The 22,475-nt window shown below is 30.1% G+C and overlaps 4 protein-coding genes and 2 long non-coding RNA genes across 14 annotated transcripts; 4 read left to right on the forward strand and 2 right to left on the reverse strand.

The window, feature by feature from the left end:
- Nucleotides 1-274: 274 nt before the first annotated feature.
- LOC139099639 (uncharacterized) lies at nucleotides 275-975 on the forward strand. Its single transcript, XR_011545332.1, has 2 exons — nucleotides 275-444; nucleotides 515-975. It is a non-coding gene; the product is annotated as an uncharacterized lncRNA (long non-coding RNA).
- Nucleotides 976-987: 12 nt separating this feature from the next.
- anne (anne boleyn) lies at nucleotides 988-13,852 on the reverse strand. Of its 5 annotated transcripts, none has more exons than XM_070652146.1 (8): nucleotides 13,651-13,852; nucleotides 12,005-13,159; nucleotides 6,494-6,839; nucleotides 6,282-6,394; nucleotides 6,052-6,208; nucleotides 5,268-5,976; nucleotides 5,116-5,197; nucleotides 988-4,991 (listed from the first exon to the last, which is right to left on the reverse strand). In XM_070652146.1, exons 2-8 carry the CDS (start codon nucleotides 12,147-12,149, stop codon nucleotides 2,080-2,082), a joined length of 4,464 nt encoding a protein of 1,487 aa, XP_070508247.1. In that variant the 5' UTR covers nucleotides 12,150-13,159; nucleotides 13,651-13,852; the 3' UTR covers nucleotides 988-2,079. The 5 variants fall into 5 exon arrangements, with proteins under 5 accessions (XP_070508247.1, XP_070508249.1, XP_070508248.1 ...); XM_070652148.1 differs by having other exon boundaries at nucleotides 6,494-6,800; nucleotides 13,651-13,851; XM_070652147.1 differs by lacking the exon at nucleotides 13,651-13,852 and having other exon boundaries at nucleotides 12,005-13,625.
- On the forward strand, nucleotides 8,735-13,448 carry LOC139099638 (uncharacterized). 2 transcript variants are annotated; one of them, XR_011545330.1, is made up of 3 exons: nucleotides 8,735-8,940; nucleotides 12,950-13,155; nucleotides 13,233-13,448. It is a non-coding gene; the product is annotated as an uncharacterized lncRNA (long non-coding RNA). The 2 variants fall into 2 exon arrangements; XR_011545331.1 differs by lacking the exon at nucleotides 8,735-8,940 and adding an exon at nucleotides 9,544-10,067.
- A 248-nt stretch (nucleotides 13,853-14,100) lies between the features above and the next one.
- On the forward strand, nucleotides 14,101-15,510 carry Pex12 (peroxin 12). 2 transcript variants are annotated; one of them, XM_070652154.1, is made up of 4 exons: nucleotides 14,101-14,212; nucleotides 14,300-14,452; nucleotides 14,524-14,632; nucleotides 14,697-15,510. In XM_070652154.1, the coding sequence occupies exons 2-4, from the start codon at nucleotides 14,336-14,338 to the stop codon at nucleotides 15,419-15,421; spliced, it is 951 nt and encodes a 316-aa protein (XP_070508255.1). In that variant the 5' UTR covers nucleotides 14,101-14,212; nucleotides 14,300-14,335; the 3' UTR covers nucleotides 15,422-15,510. The 2 variants fall into 2 exon arrangements, with proteins under 2 accessions (XP_070508255.1, XP_070508254.1); XM_070652153.1 differs by lacking the exon at nucleotides 14,101-14,212 and having other exon boundaries at nucleotides 14,241-14,452.
- On the reverse strand, nucleotides 15,493-16,852 carry LOC139099637 (zinc finger protein 593 homolog). 3 transcript variants are annotated; one of them, XM_070652157.1, is made up of 3 exons: nucleotides 16,154-16,852; nucleotides 16,002-16,091; nucleotides 15,493-15,931 (listed from the first exon to the last, which is right to left on the reverse strand). In XM_070652157.1, the coding sequence occupies exons 2-3, from the start codon at nucleotides 16,089-16,091 to the stop codon at nucleotides 15,524-15,526; spliced, it is 498 nt and encodes a 165-aa protein (XP_070508258.1). In that variant the 5' UTR covers nucleotides 16,154-16,852; the 3' UTR covers nucleotides 15,493-15,523. The 3 variants fall into 3 exon arrangements, with proteins under 3 accessions (XP_070508258.1, XP_070508257.1, XP_070508256.1); XM_070652156.1 differs by having other exon boundaries at nucleotides 16,002-16,096; XM_070652155.1 differs by lacking the exon at nucleotides 16,154-16,852 and having other exon boundaries at nucleotides 16,002-16,145.
- LOC139099635 (asparagine synthetase domain-containing protein CG17486) lies at nucleotides 16,185-18,857 on the forward strand. Its single transcript, XM_070652151.1, has 4 exons — nucleotides 16,185-16,496; nucleotides 16,558-16,665; nucleotides 16,734-17,066; nucleotides 17,122-18,857. Exons 3-4 carry the CDS (start codon nucleotides 17,013-17,015, stop codon nucleotides 18,733-18,735), a joined length of 1,668 nt encoding a protein of 555 aa, XP_070508252.1. The 5' UTR covers nucleotides 16,185-16,496; nucleotides 16,558-16,665; nucleotides 16,734-17,012; the 3' UTR covers nucleotides 18,736-18,857.
- Nucleotides 18,858-22,475: the final 3,618 nt, after the last annotated feature.

Raw genomic sequence — 22,475 nt, forward strand, 5'->3', positions numbered from 1 at the left:
TTCACAAAGTCAAATGAAGTTTTTCAAATGAAAATGTGATAAATCCATAAATCAAATTTTGAGTAATATCCTCAGTTGTCGGTCAATGCACTACAAACTCATAGCTACTGAAGACGCCTATTAAACAGAAGCTGAGACTTTGAACTCTCAATTTGTAGCAGCTTACTAAAAATTTGATAATTTTGATGGACTTGATTTATTTTAATTTTAAACAATTTTTACCTGAAAATGTAACGGACAAAATTCAAAAATTTTACTGACTTTTTAACCTCAAACCTTTGAAGATATTTATTAAACTTAATTTAAGATATTTTAATTAAAATATCGCTAAATTCGCCAATTTAACCATGGAAATTGATAATACAGAGACTGGATTTGCTCTAATTCGACAAGGATATTGTCAAAACAACTTGATTTTTAAGTTAAATCAACGAAACATAATTGGTAAGAAAATTTTCATGAATTTCAACATCCAGTAAGCTGGATCTTATTTATATAAAAAATTTATTATTAGGACGTGGATTTGACACAACACTTACTATAATAAGTTTATATATAAGCCGTCAACATTGTGTAATGAGTTTGGGAAACGACGGCAACTGGTATATAAGAGATTGTGGAACTTTAAATGGAACTTTTATAAACGACGAACGTATACAGCCTAATGAAGACTATTGTTTGAGAGTTGGTGACAAAATAGGTTTTGGTATAGGCATAAGTTCTCTAAACGACGGTGAATATTCAAATCCAGACTATTACGTCTATAAATTGATTTATTCAACAGCACAAGGAGACATTTACGGATATGATGTTAATAACTTATGCTGGGATTTAGCAAAGATGTGAATAGATTCACATATTGTTATGCTTAATTTGATTTATTTTCACATATATATCATGAAGAATCTGTAACAAAAGTAACTAATTATAGAGAATGAATGAATGAAAGAACATAAAATTTTTATGATGAATAAATTCCTTTTTATTTAATATTCAACAGCAATTCATGTTTGCTAGTACTTTAAATGGTGTGCTATAAATATCATGTATGACATTATAATGTTTATTTATTTTTCCTTTAAGTATTCATTTTTCTCTCTACTAATTAATAATATACTTTATATCAAATATGGTGATAAATTTTAAATCGGAAGATAATAATAATATGTAGTCAAGACATTGTAAAATAAGTGTATCAAAACTTCATTTAAGCACATAAAAAAATGTTACAGCAATATTTGCAAAAAAGAGTTGCACGAGCCTTTTTTTGCTTATTCTCTTCATTTGCTGTTTGAATTGCATTATTTTTTGCGGATGGGAAAGAAGCATGAATTCGACTAGATTTACTCTCTTTCTCTCTCCTGTTTCCATTTGGCAAATGAAGTTCCAAACACTTACTTATCTTCCCTATGTTTTTCTTATTTATGGCAATATATCTATTTTCTAATAAAATATAGTGAATCAAATCATGTCAAAAAATGAAGTACACGGCGCAATTCTCTTGGGATTGATTTATGATTAGTCTATTGATTCCAGTTTTAATATATATTAAGTGAACTAGTCGTTGAGAGCACTTGATATAGATGTTTTAAAAAAAATGCATAAAAGTTAGTCGGTAATAAGAAAAAATTTAAGTTTTTCATTATTCGAGCGCCTCAATGTGAAGTTTGAATTTGCATTAAATGAAGTACATGTGAATATATCTATAATTTATTTATTTGTGTTTAAGCTACTCATTTTATTGAAATTTGAACCTAGACATAATACTAAGTTTCATTGGGATTTGAGTGTCACACTTATTTGTTTTGAGAAGATACGCATCAATTATTGGGTTCAGGGTGCGGTAATTGACTTCATCTTCAATATTCAGGTCTATTAACGCACCTTAGAATACAAAATAATGTAAGGTGGATAAATTTATTATCATAAATAAAAGATGAAACATATGCTATAATAAATGTGTGTAGATATAGTTGCAATAGTTCTATAATTTCTCAAAAAAGACAATAATAAAATACGAATGATTTCTTCGTTAAGCTTAAGCTAGCTAAGACTTAATAGACAAATTTTCAGTAATTCTCATGTTTTTGATGAGGACATATTATGTAGCTCTACATCTTTCCTAACTTCATCATCTTCTTGTTTATTATTACTATTATCACTTGTACTCATGAATGATCCTTCCATAAAGCCGTTTGCAAATGGCTTTGCTGGATCTGCAATTTTCAGCTCTAAATATTCTCTCTTTAATTGTTCGTTCTTTTTACGAATCGGTAAATTGTCAGGATTAACTACACTTCCAAAAACATTGTCATTATCATCGACAACTTTATGTTCACCTTGTGACGATCCACGATTAATTGATGCCAGTCGCTGTCTTTCACGTTCGAAGAAACTATTCAAAATTGAACTATTTCGATCAAAAACAACAGCATCATCCTCAACTGGTTCAATTGAAATTTCAGCATAACTCATTGGAGAAGTGTCGTCATCATCATCATCATGTCCAGTTGAGGGACCTTTACTTGCTCCACTATTCCCTCCTTGATTCTTACTATCATCATCTGATGGTGAATTATTTTCTTGATTATTGTACAAACTTAATGGTGGCCATTTTGTATTTAATCGAAGATAATTCTCAATTGAAAGGAACTTCTTATGTGATTTTTCAATATTATGGAATCTATAACGTAATTTCTTAAATATTATATACTCAACAATGAATTCCTCAATGAATAATCCAAGTGTAAAATTAATAGCTCCAATTATAACCAAAATGATTCCAAAACCCAACAAAGCATCTGATGGTGGAGCTACCAGTTGCATTAAACTAATTGTCCAATCTGCAGGATATAATCCAAGATAGCATGTGATTAATAAATTAATTACGAGAGCTATCAAAAATCCACGATTTGAGAATATTGTCTTGCGATAAGGTGCACCTTTACTAAATACAACTGCCAATGTTATGTATTGAAAACAAGATATAATAAAGATTGTATAATTTTGATGACATCCTAATGTCTCAGAATTGATTGATCCTGACTCTTCATATTCAAATGGTACAAACCAATCATACGTTTGGACATGGAACCACCCGAAAATTTGAATACTAATTGAAGTAATAAGATGAAGCATTAACGATACAACAGGACTTAAAGCTACTAGTGAATTTAATGGGGTTTGTTTCACTAAAGGTCCTTCAAATGATTCCGTTTTTCCAAAGAAGAAAGCAAACACTGATATCATACATAAATCTATGTACAGGAACTGCATATCTGTTAAATTTGAATCAATTCCATACAGAATAATTACTGATGAAAACTGTACTAATGAGTAAGCAGCCATATATTTGAAAATTCCAAAGGATGTTACTAAAGCTGTTCGTCCTTCACGAATAATTGCCGGTACACAATTAATAGTTCGATCCCTCGATGTAAATGGTGATGCAACAGAACTTTCAGCATCAGATAGTGAAATTCCAGCATGAGCAACTTTTAAAGCACCACAATCGTTAGCTCCGTCACCACACATAGCTACATAATATCCGAGATCTTGTAATTCTGTTACTAATTGCATTTTTTGATCAGGACTCATTCGAGCGAAAATCGTTCCACGTGTCACAAACTTAGGCAATAAATCTGGATAATATTCGCGTACGATTGCCCATGTTTTACCGTCCATAGCAAAACGATATCGATTTGATGGCAATTCCGGAGCTAAACGATAATCACTATCATTATTGTCATTTGAAAAGAGCTTCCTTTTCTTCGTAATGAATGTTAATGGACCGCCTTTCTCGACATCACGTTGCAAATTATTTGAATATGTATTTGTTTCAACCGTTGCCAGACTGCTCGCACTATTACTATTTGTCATTATTTTATATTTTCCATCGCCTGAAGCATCAACAAAATCAATTGATGCTGGTGTTTTTATCATGTTCATATTATTTGTTGCTGTTGCTGATGTCGAATGTCCTTCAAGTGTATAAAAGAGTTCCGGTTCATCATCTGTAATCCATCGTGAATTAACAATGATGATACTTTGATCCTCAAGTATCATGTCACAATCCTTTGCCACACTTACAGCTGTTAATATATTGTCGCCTGTAATCATAACTGTTCGAATGCTTGCATCATTTAAGATTTTAATGACTTTTTCAGAATCAGGCTTGAGACGATTCTCCAAAATGACAAATCCTAAAAATTCTAAATCAGATTCAACTTTATCACGTGAAATTCGCTGAATTTTTGGATATGTCAATTTCTTCTCGAGTGGTTTGTATGCCATAGCAATTATACGATATCCTTGTTGTGCATAGAAATTCAATTTCTCATTAAAATCTGTTGGAAGTGTGTCTTGACGACATAATGTCGCAATCATTTCCGGTGATCCTTTACAGTAAACATTAAAATGTCCATCAGTAAGTTTACGTGTAATTACTGCCATACGCTGCAAGCTACTCGTGAATGAAAATTCACGGACAATACCAATGTCATGCGAATTAATATCTAAAGTATCAAGCTGTGATTCAGACGGTGGACTTTGCATTAATAAATGTGGCTGTGAGCCTTTTGAATTATTAGTCGGTGGCTTTACAACAGTTGGGAACAATAAATCATACTTTGTATCATCAGAAACATTTGCTTCCTCTAATTTCCAACTAGTTGATTCAAACATTTTTAAATCCAATGGATCTCCTTTCATTTCTCCATTCATTAAAGTAATCGAATGGCATGTAACCATACCATAAAGTAAATGATCAAATGGTAATCTGTCAATTTGTTTTAGTGGGATTTGTAATGTATTTGTTGCTGTTTTTGGCACGACACCGTACATATCCAATCCATCTTCTGTTAATGTCCCTGTTTTGTCAAAACAAACACAATCAATTGATCCTGATACGTTTATGGACCGCGGGGCAATACAAAATATGTTTTTCTTCTGTAAGCGCTTTTGTGCGTACATTCGTCCAACAGACATCGCAGCTGAAAAAGATTTGCAATAAAATTAATATTTAATGTATTATGACCATTTAATGTGTTAATGAGAGGAGTCAGACTGTAATTATAATTTATCTCGGTCATTAAATGTAAAAGGATTGTGAAATACCTGGCAATGCTGGTGGAACAGCAATTGTAATTAAATCCAAACTCTCCACAGCAATTTTTAAAGCGCCAACTCCACGTAGAACCTATAGCATGAAAGAATAAGATATAAATCAGTAATAAGAAGGAAAAAAGCATGAATGAAAATTGTCTAACCTTCGTGACGACAGTGTAAAGAAAACCGACGAAAGCAACAGATGCGAGAAGCGCAACAAATTTATACGAGTCTTGTTCGAACTTGTAATCAACAGGTGGTGGATATAAAATTGATCTAATGAGAGCACCTTTGGCAGTAATATTTCCTGTATTAATAACAACAGCGAGGACTTGTTCGGATCCAATATAGCGTGTTTGGATAATTTTCGTTCCACTAAACAGCGTATGTCGTGCATGTTCTTTCATGTCATAAATCAAGTCCTTTTTGCATGGCAGAGGAGTTTTCGTTACAGGAACACTTTCACCAGTTAACATTGATTCATCCAAGATGCAATTACCCGATAATAAAACAGCGTCACATTGCATCGTACATCCAGATGATGGTATTTTTAGAATATCGCCTGGAACTAAAAATTTAGTATCCATAACAACTGAGCTTTTATCTTCTTTGACGACTGTTGCTGTATCAACACTAAAGACTGTCGCATACAATGCTTTTTGATTCTTTAATGTTTGACGAATTGAGAAGAATATACCGAATGCTGTCATAAGAATAATAACGCACGCATAGTAGTAATAGTTGTATGAGAACCATAAAACGACAGAAAACACTTGAAACACATAAAATGGATTCAATGCTTCAAGGAATAATAATTCTCCCCAGCTCTTGATTACAACATCAATTTTGTTATCGCCGTAAACCAATCGTCTGAAAAAAAGGCAAAGGAAACAAAGAAGAATGTCATGAAAAAAATATTCGTAAATAGGAATTGCGTTATCTTACCGAATACTTCTTGTCAAGTCTGAAATTCCTCTATGCTTATGAATAGTCACACTCGGTACATTTTCGTCAAGTCCTCTCAACTTGACAAAACTTGATGAATCCACTTCCCATATATAACGAAGTTTTTTACAGATGAAAAGTCGAACAGATTCAACCTCTATAATTGATATGAAAAATGGATATACATTAGTAATCATCTAGACAGAAAAAAATTCAATTTTGCTGCCTACGTTGGAATTTTCCATCTGATAAGTGAATTTCCAATTGCCGATTAAATTCGTTGTCCAAAGATGTATAACGTTCACTGAAGCACTCATTGAGTTCTGCATTTTTTATTGATTCACTGTGGCATATGTCGAATGTCAAGGAAGAAAGAAGAAAAATAGGAAACAAACAATCAGATTTGAAAATTGGAATGATAATGAAAAATTATTCAGCATACCGGATGTTATCTGATGTTAATGTAATAACATTTTTAACATAATATATAGCATGTTTGCCTTGAAACTTTTCTTTCACCAGAACCTTCTCAGCTTGCTCTAATGAGCATGGTTTGTGTGTCGCTAAAAGAAGCCAGTGACTCCACCAATGCATAACTAAACGCATTAAGCCCAATGTTAGGCCAATGCCTAAGTAACATAAAAAGGAACGAAATGTTGATTTCTTATATCCATAAACGAACATCTCATCTTCTTGATCCTTATTAAGGATGCCTTCATGAAGATCCCGACGTGTTGATAGGTTGGCATCTTGATACGAAATAGAATCATAGTTATTTGGCGTTGAGCCTTATTTTCATAATTGTTATTGTTATCACAAATCAGAATATAAATGAAAATTTGTTTTTTGTATGTGTGTTACGTGTTTTTTGTGAGATAAAAAGCATAAACCATAAACCATAAGTATAGGATAGAAGGAAGCATAGCACAATATATAGAAAAGAAAAAAGAAAGCAAACAATAAAATAAAATGCTACAAAAAAATACATGAAATAAAGCATTAGTAATACAAAGGAGCTGCAAATGGATTGTTGAATTTTACTTGTTTATCAACAACATAATAGGCTACAGAAAGAAAGGTAAAAATAATGATTAAGTACATTAATCACAAAGATTTATCTACTCTAATTTAACGACACTAAAATCAATAATCAGATTGATAAAATGAATCATCTACGATTTGATCTACGATAATTTTTGATTGCAGAAATGTTTGGAATTGAGGCTGTAAATTGCTGATTTTGTTTCGGTTCATTTTCGAAGACGAGACAAATTTGGTATTGAGTTGAGTCGACTTTTTCAGCTGATATTAACATAAATTCATCGGTCCTCGCACCACAATGCGGAAAATTGCAATATTAGCCATAAAACTGAATCTAAATCAGCCTTCAGTGTTTATGCCTACAGAGCAACTTTGCGGCTTACTGTTTACCGACTTAACGATGCCCTAGCAAACAGGCATGATGCTGATAGATCAAGATTTTTATTAATAACGTGTTGCAACATTAATTCTAATTGATTAATACTCTCAATTCATTGTATGTTCAGTTGTATAAAATCAGAAATGTCCATAAAAATTGCACACTTACTAATGATCAGCGATTTTTATAAAAGAGATAAACTTAAATTTTTCAGCAGCACTTGAAGTCGTTATAAATGCCAAACATTTTTGCAATTAAAAATCACTTAAAGTTGTCACAAAATAAAACTAGCTAAAAAACTAAATAAAAGCAAGCAAAGTTCAACAATACACTAAAAAAGTCACTATAAAATATGATAATGTAGATTTATTTTTGATAATTTTTTTGTTTGATACACGAGAGATTCCTGACCAACTCAATTAAAAGCTCATAAATGTAGTAATCAGATGCGGTTATTTTTGTCAGATAATAAATTCAGTTGTAGCTTAATTGCAATTTCATTGTGCAATATTAAGAATTCATTATCGAAAGGTAATTTTTTGTTGAGTAAATTTCATGTGAACAAACTCACAAGCAACACACACATTATTGACCTTCCATTTGCGGTAGTGGTTGTTGATTGTTTTGCATGACATGAATGATCATTATTTTCACTTGTCGATTTTCTTACGATATAAGTTAGCATAATTATTGAATTATTGCATGTGAACATTTTCGATAAAAATAATTAATCACAGACATTCCGTAAAAAATTGTTATCAACAAATGAACGAAGAAGGAACAACAAGAATGTCTCAAAAGGAAATTTCTTGCTATTCCAGCTTTTGATGACGCGGAATAATTACCTGCTATGCGGTTCTTAAAACACCTGCCAATATTAAAACGCATGATTGCAGAATCAATCTTTTTTTTTGTAGAGAAAGTCCAAACGTTTATGACTCAAACTTTTTTTTAGCAATAAAACATGAACTATTTACATAATAAATTTTAACTAATATTTCTCTTCATTCTTTTGTACTATCTACACTAAAATTGTGTCGAAATGGGGAATTACAGTACAAATTTTTGTACATTAAAACAGTTGCCATGAGTTTTCGTGGTTAATAATCTAGGAATTTTTATTGTTTTATCAGGCACTAAATATTTTTTTATTTTACTTTTATTCCTAAAGTTATAAAAATTTTAAAATTGAAAACTAAATAGTGAATTTTTTTTATAGGCTTTAAAATTGTTTAAAACGATTTTTAGTCTTCATCGCACGACTGTTGAAGAAAGACTGAGCATAACACGCTTGTAAAATTACTCAAATATTTTACTTTGTGTTGTTTCTTGTTGCTGCTTTTTATTTTGCCTCTTTTGGGATCAATTTGACACTGTGGTATTTTGATGCGCAAAAAAAATTATCCCGTTCAAGACTACACACAGAATTAAGAATAGCCTAATGAAGACCAGTAATTTTTGGTTCTAAGGTAATAATTTCAAAGTGATTAAATGGTTATTAAACTCATCCGCAAAAGATGATGGATTTGAATTGTTAAAAGTCAATCAAGAAATATGAAAAACAAAATAAAGAGTTTAAAAGCAAGAGAGTGTCGATCATTATTGCGCATTTCCATCAAGAGGATCACAAAAATAGTGACAACCAAAATATCTTTTAAGAAATTCAACATTTCTGTACACTTTTTTGGAATTTAAAAATTTAACGGTTTTTGAAAATTTGAATTAAATTTTTTAAAAATTTAAAAATAATGGTTTTTTTTACTCAATTTCATAAATTCGTTCTAGTATTAAAATTTAACATTTTGATTCAAAAATTTCACCAAGCACTTTAATTCATTTCAACTCAAACAAACTCAGTTCTTTCATAAAACAGCTCTCAACAATTTACTTTTAAAAATTCCTCAAGTCCATTAATGATAAATTAATATACATGACAACGTCAAAGAGCCTTATAATTTCTTAAAACACAATAAACTTCTTTCAACTATTTTTAATCGTTTCAACCTCTAAATATAAAAATACATTTTATCTCAAAAACTATTGTTGCTAAATTGATAATGCTCCATCTGTTTATTATTAATTATATGATATTTCTCAATTTTAAGTCAACAAAATGACTGAAAAGACCTCTTTAAGACACATAAATTATAAATAAAAAAAACACGTGTAACAAGTTGAGCAACTTTTTAGCCAAAAATGAAGACATTTTTCATCAATCTCTTGAATTGAGAAGACTGCAATCGCTTTTTTGTCCAAAAATAACTTCACAGGTTAAATAAACATTCATAACTAAAAGTGTTCTTAAAACCAATTCAGAACTAGAATCAGTGAGCAGTAATAGCTATTGACAAGTGAAATAGGTGCTATAATTGAAATATAATCATTGACTATTTATTGTGGGCTTATTAAATCGTCAAAAAGTTTCCGATAAAAATTATCATGAGAACTTAACTTAAATACAGTCATTTGGGAGATATTATATATTTTTTTCATGGGACAAATTACACTTTGTGGAACCATTGTTGTAAATTTAATATTTAGAAGTTATTATAGACCCACAATAAATTAATGTTTACACATTCAGCGATTATTAAAGGTATTTTATGACAAATATAGAATTTCAATCCATTCTGTATTATTGAGAATCGTGAATTCCCCACACAAGACATTTTGTAGAGTTTATTTCCATGAAAAAGCTTAAAATATTGTGAATTTATAAGTGGCAATGAAGGAAAAAATATAAAAAATTGTGATAAGAAATTTTGTGTCGTGACAATTAATTAATAAAAGTTTGCAATATGACACTCTAAGGGAAATGCACTGCACTTATCGGCATTTCATTACTCATATGACAACGTAAACCGATATTGTCCAGTGCATAGAAATTTTCCCTGAATCACTTGATATCTGAATAAATGAAGCATTTCTTTGTGTCTTATTAAATCAACAAATAGTCATTACAAATGTAGATTAGAAATATAAAAATGAAAAAATATTGACACAAAATATATTGTAATTAAAATAATCTCGTAATTCCATAAACGTCTGGAAAACAATAGGATTTCAATTTTTATATTTGTCAATTAAATTTTATTAAGTTTGATTAGTTGAAAATATGCTTGAATCATCATCCGATGATTTTGCATTTAAACGGTAATTTAAAATTTAATGAACTTTAATTAAATATAATTTATTGAACTTTTTAAATTTTAAAATTTTCGTTATATTTTAGAATTTGCACATGAAATTTACTCAAACTATACAACTACCACATCCATCATAAGAGCCATACAAAACAAACAATAATGAACTTACGATTCAAAAAGTCCTTTTCATGAGGTATTTTATTGGATTTACCAAATCGTTCAAAAAGTGTCAAATGAAATTTCATTATTGGAAATGTTAAGCAAGACTTTTCGAACAAGTATTTATATTTAAATGTTCACATAATATGTTCACGTCAATACACTTATTTTTATCAGACGTAATTTACTCCAAAATCAATTTGACAAACTTTATACCACAGAATTGTTCTTGGCATGGCCCTTTACACAATTGTAAATTTACATAAAAATCACTATGAAAATTAAATCATTAAATTCAAAGGAATTGCAGATTAAAAACAGTCAACTAAACTCCGAAGCGAAAGTGTTCGCTCTTAAATGCCGCAAAGTACTGAATGAGCATTATCAAGCACCTTACTGACTTTTGCCAAATGATAAAAGAATGATTATAAGATTAATTTTTAATTGCCTGTATATTGAAGATAAGAGCCCATTATATACACAAAAGTAAGACTTTGCAAGTATTTCTCATTCTGTATCACTCATATCTTATCAGTTCGGTAAGAAAGTTATAAACGAAGTAAAGTGAAACATAAATGAATAAAAAATGTGCTTAGTGAGGCCTTGAAAGTTGTGTATGAACTACGTCAGATAATGAAACGTCACATATTAACAATTTGAGTAAATGATAAGAGAATTATTGGAGAGAAATTTACTTTGTATCATTGCATAATCTAAGGAATTTATAGATTATTTATAGATTAATATTAAATGATTTGCAATTTTTCTAAAGCTGCAGCAAAATTTTCTTTTCTACTTAAAATAGCAAAATTAACGGTTGAATAAACTTTCAAATTGAAAACCTAACAAATTACATTTCATTTGTAAGGTTCTAGAACAATTTTATATAACTTAAAACCTTTCAAATGTTATTTCGTGTTTCAAAACCTTACAAAAGCACTAAAACATTTCCATTGTTCACATGTAAAACGCTTGTCATCGAGAAAAATGCGTTAAAAATATCAATCAGCAGAAAACTGCCAATCAATTGCACTGATTCATTTTATTTAGAGCTTTTAATTGCTATCAGAACCGAAGATTGTTCATTGAACTCTGACACATTAAATTTTTTACTACGTATGTATTGCTCCATTATCATATTTATAGCACTTGTAAATATTTTTGTCACTCAATATAAAAAAAGAAAAGAAAAAAAAAATAATAATAGCACATAAAGTTATAAACTTACCTCCAAGCAAATTGGCAAACTGCTCATCAGGAATCCCTTCTTTGTGATGTTGCTTTTTTGGTGTTTTCTTATCCGATCCATCTTTATTTGAATTCCGATCTCTCCGAATCCATGAAAAGCAGTTCCAAGAAGATGAGTTATTCATTTCTTCCAAATAACTCTTTTGTTGGAGAACTATCACAAAATTCTTTTAACGTGCAACAATGTGCACTTCACTTTGATTCTTATTCCTTTTTTTAGTATTAATAAATTTGTGAAGAATTTACTTAAATTCTTATTTTATTTTTTGTTATCGCGACAAAGATTTTGTTCCTGTATCTCGTACTAATTATCGGCAACAACTATATTATTTTAATATATTCAATTTTTTTTCTGTTCTTAGCTCTTATTTCTCTCGCGATAAGAAATCTTATTTTCTAGTCTCTTGCTCCAGCATAAACAATTGTCGTGACTTTTTGTTAATTACTTTTTATAGATTTTTATTTTTGTCGCTTCGTTTGAATATGACTCACTGACTTGACTTTTTTTTTTTTCTTATTTCGATAAATCCTAATGTTATGAAATTTATCTTTAATTCACTTTACCACTTATATAAGAGATTAAATTGTAGTATTATTTATATTATTAATTAGTAATGCACACACACTTAAATTCTAAAGTACTATGAATATTAATGAATAGAAGAAGTAATTTTAATTATAGATTAAAGTGTTTTTGGCCTATAACTTTAAGTGACTTTCACTTATTCTTTTTTGTTTTTCACAATTAATTCTTTTTTTTGTAGCATTAGAAGAAAGTTTAATCTGTGAATAGTAGTGCTATCTTCCCATTGTTATTTTATAACTCAATATAAAGTGCAGCGGTGATTGATTGCGCTTGCTAAGCTGATGATGACGCTCGTATACTAGTCAAATAAGTAAAATGAACTTGTGACTGTCGTTTCAGGAGTGTCAGTCTCCCAAATCTCCTGGATCGATGCGTGCTCCCCAGCTGGCCAACATGAAAAAGCTAGACATGCTCACTTTATGATTAATCTCGTCTAAAATGTTTTGCAACTTATGCTGATAAATGGATGATGAATACAAATAATTAATTAATTCTGTCTTATCGTTTACTTCAATCTGACAACTTCGTTCACAAAACATTACGGGGTGACTAAAATGATATAAAATAGAGTAAAATAAATAAATAATTCTCTCTTTTTTGTTAATTTAATACACATAAATAGAGCAGTTAACGTGATTTCTCACTCTCTTCGATTGATTGTCGTCAGGCAAACCTTGGAGACAAACTAGACATTTGTATTACAGAAATTTAATACAACTAGATGATGATGTAACGACCCTCGTCTATTCTGATTGTAAGAATTGATCGAAAAGCTAATTGTCAGCATTAATTTTTTTGTTTATTGATTTAAATTAAATTCCTATTTTGTAAATTGTCATCGAGTTGCTAATTCTTCTTGTTCTCTCTGTATTTTAAAATATTTACCATGCGCTTATCACATTTTCTGTGTTGTTCATGTCGAGAAAAAGCTATAACTTGTGTATGTGAAGTAAATTTCTAATAAGAATTTTAATTTTTGTGACTTATTGTGCAACACAATTGACTGAATTTTATCGTTTTCACACAAGTTAGTTACTTACCAAAAAATTGAAAAAAATGGATTGTAAAAAATGCCTCAAATCGATGACTAATATGCGAATTCCGCAACACCATAAAAAAGGAAAAAATGTCTTTTTAGATTTTTTCACTTCCACAATATTAAAAAACTTATTTTTGCACGTTTTTTACAAGTTTTAACACACAACTATACGTTTTTATCTCTTTGTTGAACTTAATTTAACAATTTTAACATATTTTTATTAGATAAAATCTTTGATTGATTTATAAAAATCATTTCTATCATTGGTTTTTTCATGATTACTCGAAAAATGTTGAAGAAAATTTTTTCTTATCTATTTCATTTACAAAAAATTTAATATTTTAGACATTTAACACTATGAACACGAATTTTCACTTGTTAATTTTAACTGGAATGTTAAGATGATGCTCTTCCCGACTAGTTTTCGTTTATTAAACTGTTTAAAATGACTTTTAAGTACAGAAATTTAATTAATGAAAAATGCTTTTGTTCAATTTTTCACAAAATTTTTCTTCGCTCGCATTTTCCTACCCCTTAGTATTATTTCTCCTAACAAAATATAGGTAACGTATAATATATTTTTGAAATTTTTCAAAGGGCAGGAAATATTCAATGTTTACATTTATTTATAATTTTTATTCGTGAAAAAGTCTCTTAATTAGTTTTAACGATTTTAATGGTCAATTATGGCTGCTCCATCGAATATTTCGGCAAATGTGATTGATAGACCATCAATTTTTGAGTTAGTAGCATCGCAGTCACTTGATTCGACGTTTTATCCAGCATTTAAGAAAATTGCATTGGTAACAAAAATTATTTTTGTGCAAATTCATTAATTTTGCAATATTTACTCATTTCTTCTTCTTGACAACAGTATTTGGGTACGAAAAACCCTGAAAAGTTTGGAGTCATTGTCAAATATTATGATGAATTGTTTCTAATTTTAAATGGTGCTGTGCAGCAATATTATTTAAGGCAATACAGTAAGTAGTATACAAAAATATCCAAAAAAATTTTTTTGATTGACCTTCGTACCTTTCATTTCAGGTTCTTCAATTTCTGAGACATTTTACGGCCTCAGTAGATTTAATCTTAAGACATTGCGTTTTGGGAAGAAGGACTTTTTCGTATCTTTTGCATTCCTTGTGATTGTCCCGTACTTATTTAGAAAGCTTGAAAATCGTATGAATAGAATTAAGGAAAAGTTGCAGGATGAAGTGACTATTGAAGACAAATATAAAGTTTTGGGACTATATAGTTATCGAGTAGCAAAATCTACTTATGAATTCACACAAATTATTAAATATATTACATATTTAAGCAATCGTTCAAAAACACACAATATACCTCTGTTCCTATCAGGCCTCAGCTTAAAATATGCTAATCCACTTCAAGAAACATTCTCCTTTATGGACATAATTAGAGGAAATGTAAAGCTATCAACGGCTTTAGGTACGATGATTTTAAGAACACTCGAATTTGGTGGATTCTTCTTACAATTTGTGCAATGGTATCAAGACAGTTCTGCGTCTCAAAAAATCATATCTCAATTGCCAACACCTGATCCACCGACGTTGGATAGAAATGCTACCAAATATTCTAATATATGTCCAATATGTTACCAATCGTTTGTCATTCCAACGACTTTATCCATTTCTGGGTATACATTCTGTTACAAATGCATTACTAAGCATTTGAATAAGAAACAGTATTGTCCAGTGACAAATCTTCCTGCTACAATCGACGATTTAGTGAGAATTTATGATAATTAGGTGAAATTTGAGCATAATTTTGGTGCTTGCTGTTTTTTATATGGGATTTTTTAATAAAAAGGACTGGTTAATTTAATTTATATAAAAAATTCATTCTGTTTTTTATTCTTGCATTTCCTGCTCTTCAGTCACTTTAGAACTATTTAATGACTTCCTTTTCTTGCTTTTCATCTGATCCAGTTCTTCTTGTGTGAAATAATCAACTTTAACTCGTTTGCCTGCTGCAAATTCTTCTTTTGAAGGCTGTGTTTCCATCTTACGTTTTGCAGGAGTTTTATTGAAAGAGCCATGTCCAGCAGCCCTTTCTGCTTCTTCATGTGTGTATGGATCATTTTCCAAAGCCTTCATTCGACGTTTGTGGACTTTTGTCTTAAAGTGGTCATCCAAAGCTCTTTGATTTATGAAATATTTTGCACAATGAAGACAATAATGCTGAGCGAAGCCTGGTTTATCTAAATCTACTTCCTGATTAAGCAATTGTTCAGATCCTTCTTTCAAATCCAGGTCGATCTACAATTGAAGAAATTTTTACAGGTTAAAATAAATGTGAATTAAAATTCTTTGATTTTAATGGACATACCTGATCTAAATCCTTTCTCTTATTCCTCAATCGATTTCGTCTTCTGAGTCTTGTGTGTCCATCGTGATGTCTTGCTCTGGCATAAGGCATCTTAACTAGGAAAATAAATTTCAATAAAAGTTCTCAACAAACGTTTTTGTTTATATTTTTACTTGTAGAACTTAATTTAGTAGACCTTGTAGACCAAAAAAATCAGCAATCATTGGCATTCAATACAAACAAAAACAATAATTTAAGTGTCATTAAATTGTTCTGAACAAGAAATATTCGATAAAATCTTATATTTAATTATTTGCCATATTAATCATGTTTAGCTTCTTCAAAAGCCACAATAAAAAATCACCAATAGCATCGCCAGTTTCAGAAAGAGCTGAAGAGACAACACAAAAGAGTGGCGATGATTTTGTAGTAGTTCCGCCACCAACTAGCATTTATCCCAATCCATCGCCAATGCCAACAGTTCCACAGCCATCACATCATCCATTCAATCGTCAGGTATGTTAAATTAATTGATATTAATGTAATTTGTGCCTAATATATCCCGATTTATTTCCAGTTTTCCATGTCTGTAAATTACACGCAATCAGTTCCTTTCAAACTAAATCCAGTGCTGATGTCTGAAAACACTGATACCGAAATATGGAATTTTAAGCTTCGAGAAATGGTAAGAATTTAAAATTATAAGCAATTTGTGAGATGCAGTGATCAACGACCTTAATTACGTCTTTTCAGAATTCAATTTTACAACGAGTAAATCTTGGGGACTATGACTTTAAACTTGAACGATCGATTCTGGAATCATAGATTTCAACCAATACTTGACAATTTATTTATGCTATATTATTCTTTTATGTAGATTTATTATTCCTTTTTAAAGAATTAATTAAATATCCTAAATAAAAAATAATCATTAAATTTAAAACTAATGACTGTTATGAATCATCAATGTTTATAAACAAAGAGAGCAATGTGATGTGTGCTTGAAGACTAAGAAATTATTTAAATATTAAAATGTGCGGAATATTTGCAATGTTGTTTGCTGATGAGCAAATTTGTCATCAATTTGTGAGTAATTTAATTAAATTCATTTAAGAATCATTTCAAAAGTTAATATTTTCAGTACAAAAAGCATATTGAGGAACTGCTGGCTAATCGCGGACCGAATGACTTGAAAATTGTGTATGAAAATTCAATATTTTTTGGAAATTCAGTCTTGTGGCATCAAGGAGATTCCTTAATAAGTCAACCAGTATGCATAAATGGAAGTGACAAGATCCTGTTATTCAATGGCGACCTGTTTATGGACATCAATGGAAGTGACACGTTGTACTTAGCAGAATTACTAAAAAATGCTCAAAATGAAATGGACTTGATTGACATATTTAAAAAGATAACTGGACCATTCAGCATGATATTTTACTTTGACAAGTCACTGTACTTTATTAGAGACTCATTTGGAAGGAATTCATTAATCATGGGAAAAGTCCAAGACTCATTGTTCCTAACAAGCGTCATAGATCATCAAAATGAGGAAATAGAAGCCATAGAAATTCCACCTTTAGGATTGTACAAAATCAATTTAGAAACTAAGGATGTCGAGTTGATTCCTTACGAGGAACTTACACATCCTTACCATTTAGAGCAGCTGGATCTCATAAATAAATTAGTTAATGTCAATTTGAAAGAGCAAATCATTGAACCTGACTGGCTACAACCAAAATCACCATCCACAAACCTTTCATTCGATGACATAGAACTTCCAGAGATAGACGAGAACATTTTTGACTTCCTGCTGAGCAACGAAGCTATTTCTAAGTTATGTGACGAATTTATTAATCTACTCACAAAGTCAATGCATGATCGTGTCCTGAAAACTCAATCTGAGTGCAAGAACTGTATAGGCAATCAAAAATGTGATCACAGCAATATTTCTGTGCTGTTTTCAGGCGGAGTTGATTGCACATTATTAACAGCATTAGCACATAAATTCATTGATAAGGAAAAGCCGATAGATCTGCTGAATGTCGCTTTTGAAAAAGTATCAAATAAAAATGCTAAAATTGACTTTAACGTGCCCGACAGACTGACAGGACTAGATACCCTCAATGAGCTTCAAAATTTATATCCTGAAAGGAAATGGAATTTCATAGAAATTAACATCACAAGAGCGGAACTTTATGAACATAAGAAGAAATTGAGCAGCTTAGTCTATCCTTTGTCAAATGTTCTCGATGAATCACTTGGAAGTGCAATTTATTTTGCGTCACGTGGTCGAGGACTTGTGAATGAGATGACATTTGAAAGTCCATGCCGTGTGATATTGATGGGATCAGGTGCTGATGAGTTATTTGCTGGATATACGAGACATAGAAATGCATTTAAAAGAAGCACTGCTGAAAGAGATCTTTTAACTGAGGAATTAGAGCTTGATTGGATTCGATTGCCATCCAGAAATTTAGCAAGAGATGATCGCGTTGTTGCTGACAATGGAATTACTGTTCGTGCACCGTTTATTGAGGAAAATTTCGTGAATTTTGCCAGAAGCTTGAAGGCACTGCAAAGATGCTATCCAAAGCTACCGGAAGGAATTGGTGATAAATTGCTGCTAAGACTCTGTGCCTATAAAATTGGACTTAAAAAATGCTGTCAATTCAGGAAAAGAGCGTTGCAATTTGGAAGCAGAATAGCTGATAAGAAGCAATCAGCCAAGGACAAATCAAAATTACTAGAATAATTTTTACTTTTTTCAATAATTATTAACTTTATTATTTCATGATATCCTCATGATTAATAATAATTTATCCATTCAATTTCTTACTTTATTACTACTTGTTTTTTTTTCATCTAAAATTGTCCGAATCCAAATTTTTTTTTCGATTTTTTTATCCTTTTTTACAAAATGAAATGAATTATTAGGAAAAGGTTTATATCAATTTTTAAATTTCAAGGCATATATATTTTATGTATGTTCTTTTGTATTTTTTGTGTAAATATTTTTTTAAGGATATAAAATAAACCAAAATTAAATCAATAAATTCCGATAAACACGTGAAATTTCCTAAAAAGATAGCAAAAGAAGAATAAGCAAAAAGAGAATAGTAAGCTATAGATAGAAATAAGGAGTCTGATTTCAGTTGACGTAGTTATTCTTTGTTCCATCCTGAACAGACAAGCAAATACTCAGTGAGCATACGATGATTCTTTTAGACTTTTTTGATTAATTTTTCAGCAATCACATTGAATATTGTTGATTTGGATTCTTTGAATTTTGGGATCTAAAGTAAAATCTAAGTTGAAAATGAACCTTTTTGGAATAATAGAGCATGCTCATTTTGCATATTAAAGTTGTGCGAGCTCTCGAAAGCTGGATGTATTGCTTAATCCTCAATATGACTTGAGTGCCGTGAAGCAAACTTTAATTTCCTAAATAATGACAAAGAATCAAAAAGTGCTTATAGATCGTTTACTTATGAAACACGGTATATCAATTTTTGTCCAACATACTTTATGGTATCACTAGTGTTCAGTTGAATTATGTTAGAAATACAATAACCCGCATGATATGTGCGGTTTTCATAGTGGTCACCTCTTAAGTGTGCCGTGTATGGTTTTGATCTTGGCTCATCATTTAGGTGTGCCATGGCACAACAAAGTTTGGAAAACACAAGCATGCGGCAATGTAGATCATTCAACTTTAAGGATTTTATTTGAATTCAGGTAAAAAATAATATTTGAGCCTTTAAAAAGAATGTAATAATTCAAGCAACATTAGAGGCATCTGTTGTTAATTTCGAGAAAATAAATGAAGCAATGTCAGAAATTTCTGGAACAAAAATACGAAACTACTTGACTGAAATCATCTCAAAAGGAATCACAAGACCAAGAAAATAAATCTTTCTTAATTTCTATCTAAAGAATGGATACTTAATTAATTTTTTTTTCATGCTTTTTTTGTTACTTCAAACAAATCTAGAATCGTTTTTTCATTTTTATGCTTAAATACAACTTTCATGTTTATTTTCTATGATTAGCTACACGTTTAATCTTTTTTTTTTTATTTTTCATATTTCATCATTTTTGTTATATGAATAATTTCGATTATCATATCCATTTGCAGGCAACATTTTTCTTTTTTTTTATTTATTTATTATTTGATTTCATCTTAATCCATTACATATTCTAAGTTAGTAGATGCATGCCTTCTTAAATAATTTATTTGGTACAAAAATTTATTAATATTATAATTCTTTTTTTTTCTTCATTATGTTAGTAAACAGAAAGTTCAAGTCCAGTTCTTTTATGATGTCATTAAAAAAATTTAATTTTAAAAAACACCATTTTGAGTTTTTTTTTATTTTTTTTTTTTGTATTATTAATTATTTTTTTTGGAGATGAAAATTGGTGGACTAATTTCATCAAAGTGATCTGTGATCTGAGTTTCAAGGTAATCCTGAGAAAAAGGTCATTAAATAGAGCTCAACATCGAGCATTCACATTAGTTCATGTCAATTTCCATATCATGAGCTTTAACGAGCGTCCTTGTCTGTTTAGTATAGTTTGTAATGTTAATGTACCAGAGCTCGAAGCATGCTCTGGATTCTGTAGAAAAGTCGACTTAATGAGCTTTACTCCTTGTTTGCCCTAACTGATTAATACAACCGAATGCTCAATTTTGCGGGCTCATTATTATGCTCAAGACTGTTCGGATTTATTATAAATTCTGAAATTTATCAGTTTTGTAATAAGATTTAAAAATCTGTTTCATTTTTATATGGCTGTATATGCCATCTTATTCTAGACCCAAGAGGACAAAAATACGTTTAAACTGGTAAATGCCCAGTTGATGTCTGATTTCTAACACATCCCGTTCAGAAAAAGATCATCCTGATGAGCATGCTCACAAAATTGAGCATACTCAATTATTGGTTGATTTTACTCATGAGCACGCTCATTTAAGTGAGTATTCTCATTATATGTTAGGGATATTTTTGTCCAAGCAAGAGATAATCCCAAATATCACTTGAATGAATTCAGTCCGCGCATTTTGAGGAAGGAAAAATAAATTAATGCACTTAACTAAAAGAAAAACAAACAGGAGTGAAAAAAATAGTTCAAATTCCATTAGTCTATTTTTGTTTTGCTTAATAAAAAACATTTTTTTTTGTTATCATCATTTCATGAATGAAAATCAATTCCCAGTTTTGGTTCTTTTAAATTCACGATTGCAAAGAAGATTTTTTTTAACAATATTTAAAATGAAAAAAATCAAAATATACAAAAAAAATCAATATATGAATATAAAGCCTACAAAAAACATTCACATCTTTTATATCGCTGTTCCATTGTTATTATTACTATATATAGTATAATTATTATTTCTCTTTTTTATGATAAGGCAAACATTATCTGTTTCTTTCTGCTCTAATTTTCAACATCTTATTCTTTCCATCATATTTGATAAAAAAAAATTCATTTTTTATATTTTTTTTTTGTTACAAAAGACGTATATTATTAATAAATTGACATTTCTTCTTATCGTTACCGTTTCTTATACAATGAACAAAAATTTTTTATATTTTTTTATTTTTTTTTTCTCTCTTCTTTACATAACTTAGCACAAAAATCGCAAATACATACTGATGTGCATGTAGAAATGATGAATTTATTATTGAATCAACATTATTTGATTAATAATTAGGATTCATTTTTTTGATAAACTAATCTTACTAAATTTTTATTTAATTTTAAGGTATGTTTGCGATTTCGAGTGCGTAAAATTTAAAATTTAAATGAAATATGTATGAAAAATTAATCAGATCTTTTGTGGTATGTAAACATCTTAGGGGTGGTTTTGTTGAAGCTTTTTTAGAATTTATTGTCGATTTCAAGAGAATTTGATGGCAATTTTTCAAAATTTAAAGTGCTCAATGCTTGTCGACACAAGATGACAAATGTAATTTTGTCCTAAATACTGTCTAAAATTATTTAGTGACCTAGATATTTTCCACATCTAGTGCATTTATTGACATTTGTACCGAAAATATAGAGATTAAATATTGAGACAACTTTTAGTCTATTCATAGACATTGATATCTATTATAGACCTCTCGATCAGTACAGCATGTCGGTCATACTAACAATAATACGCAAAGTTGCTCTGACGGCACTTAAAAAAGTGGATTTTTGGACATTTTTTTTCGGTTACACTGCGTAACCCGAGTTGAAAAAGTGAATTTTTTGACATTTTCTTGGGTTACACTCCGTAACCCGAGTTGAAAAAGTGAATTTTTTGACATTTTTTTCGGTTACACTGCGTAACCCGACCTAAAAAAGTGGATTTTTGGACATTTTTTTTCGGTTACACTGCGTAACAATATCCAAAAATTCACTTTTTCAACTCGGGTTACGCAGTGTAACCGAAAAAAATGTCAAAAAATTCACTTTTTTGCTCGGGTTACGCTCGGACATCTCTTG

Source organism: Chironomus tepperi, unplaced genomic scaffold (assembly GCF_022539635.2).
Source record: "Chironomus tepperi strain 1889 unplaced genomic scaffold, CSIRO-AGI_Ctep_v1 contig_479, whole genome shotgun sequence".
In the NCBI taxonomy this organism is placed as follows: Eukaryota; Metazoa; Arthropoda; class Insecta; order Diptera; family Chironomidae; genus Chironomus; species Chironomus tepperi.

Coding starts and splice junctions, on each gene's coding strand:
- anne (XM_070652146.1), bottom strand. CDS start 12,149: ATGAATAACTCATCTTCTTGGAACTGCTTTTCATGGATTCGGAGAGAT. Junction 6,395..6,493: donor TTAACATCAGATAACATCCG/GTATGCTGAATA, acceptor CATATGCCACAG/TGAATCAATAAAAAATGCAG. Junction 5,198..5,267: donor TTTACACTGTCGTCACGAAG/GTTAGACAATTT, acceptor TTCATGCTATAG/GTTCTACGTGGAGTTGGCGC.
- Pex12 (XM_070652154.1), top strand. CDS start 14,336: ATGGCTGCTCCATCGAATATTTCGGCAAATGTGATTGATAGACCATCA. Junction 14,453..14,523: donor CATTTAAGAAAATTGCATTG/GTAACAAAAATT, acceptor TCTTGACAACAG/TATTTGGGTACGAAAAACCC. Junction 14,633..14,696: donor ATATTATTTAAGGCAATACA/GTAAGTAGTATA, acceptor CTTTCATTTCAG/GTTCTTCAATTTCTGAGACA.
- LOC139099637 (XM_070652157.1), bottom strand. CDS start 16,091: ATGCCTTATGCCAGAGCAAGACATCACGATGGACACACAAGACTCAGA. Junction 15,932..16,001: donor AGAGAAAGGATTTAGATCAG/GTATGTCCATTA, acceptor CTTCAATTGTAG/ATCGACCTGGATTTGAAAGA.
- LOC139099635 (XM_070652151.1), top strand. CDS start 17,013: ATGTGCGGAATATTTGCAATGTTGTTTGCTGATGAGCAAATTTGTCAT. Junction 17,067..17,121: donor AGCAAATTTGTCATCAATTT/GTGAGTAATTTA, acceptor TAATATTTTCAG/TACAAAAAGCATATTGAGGA.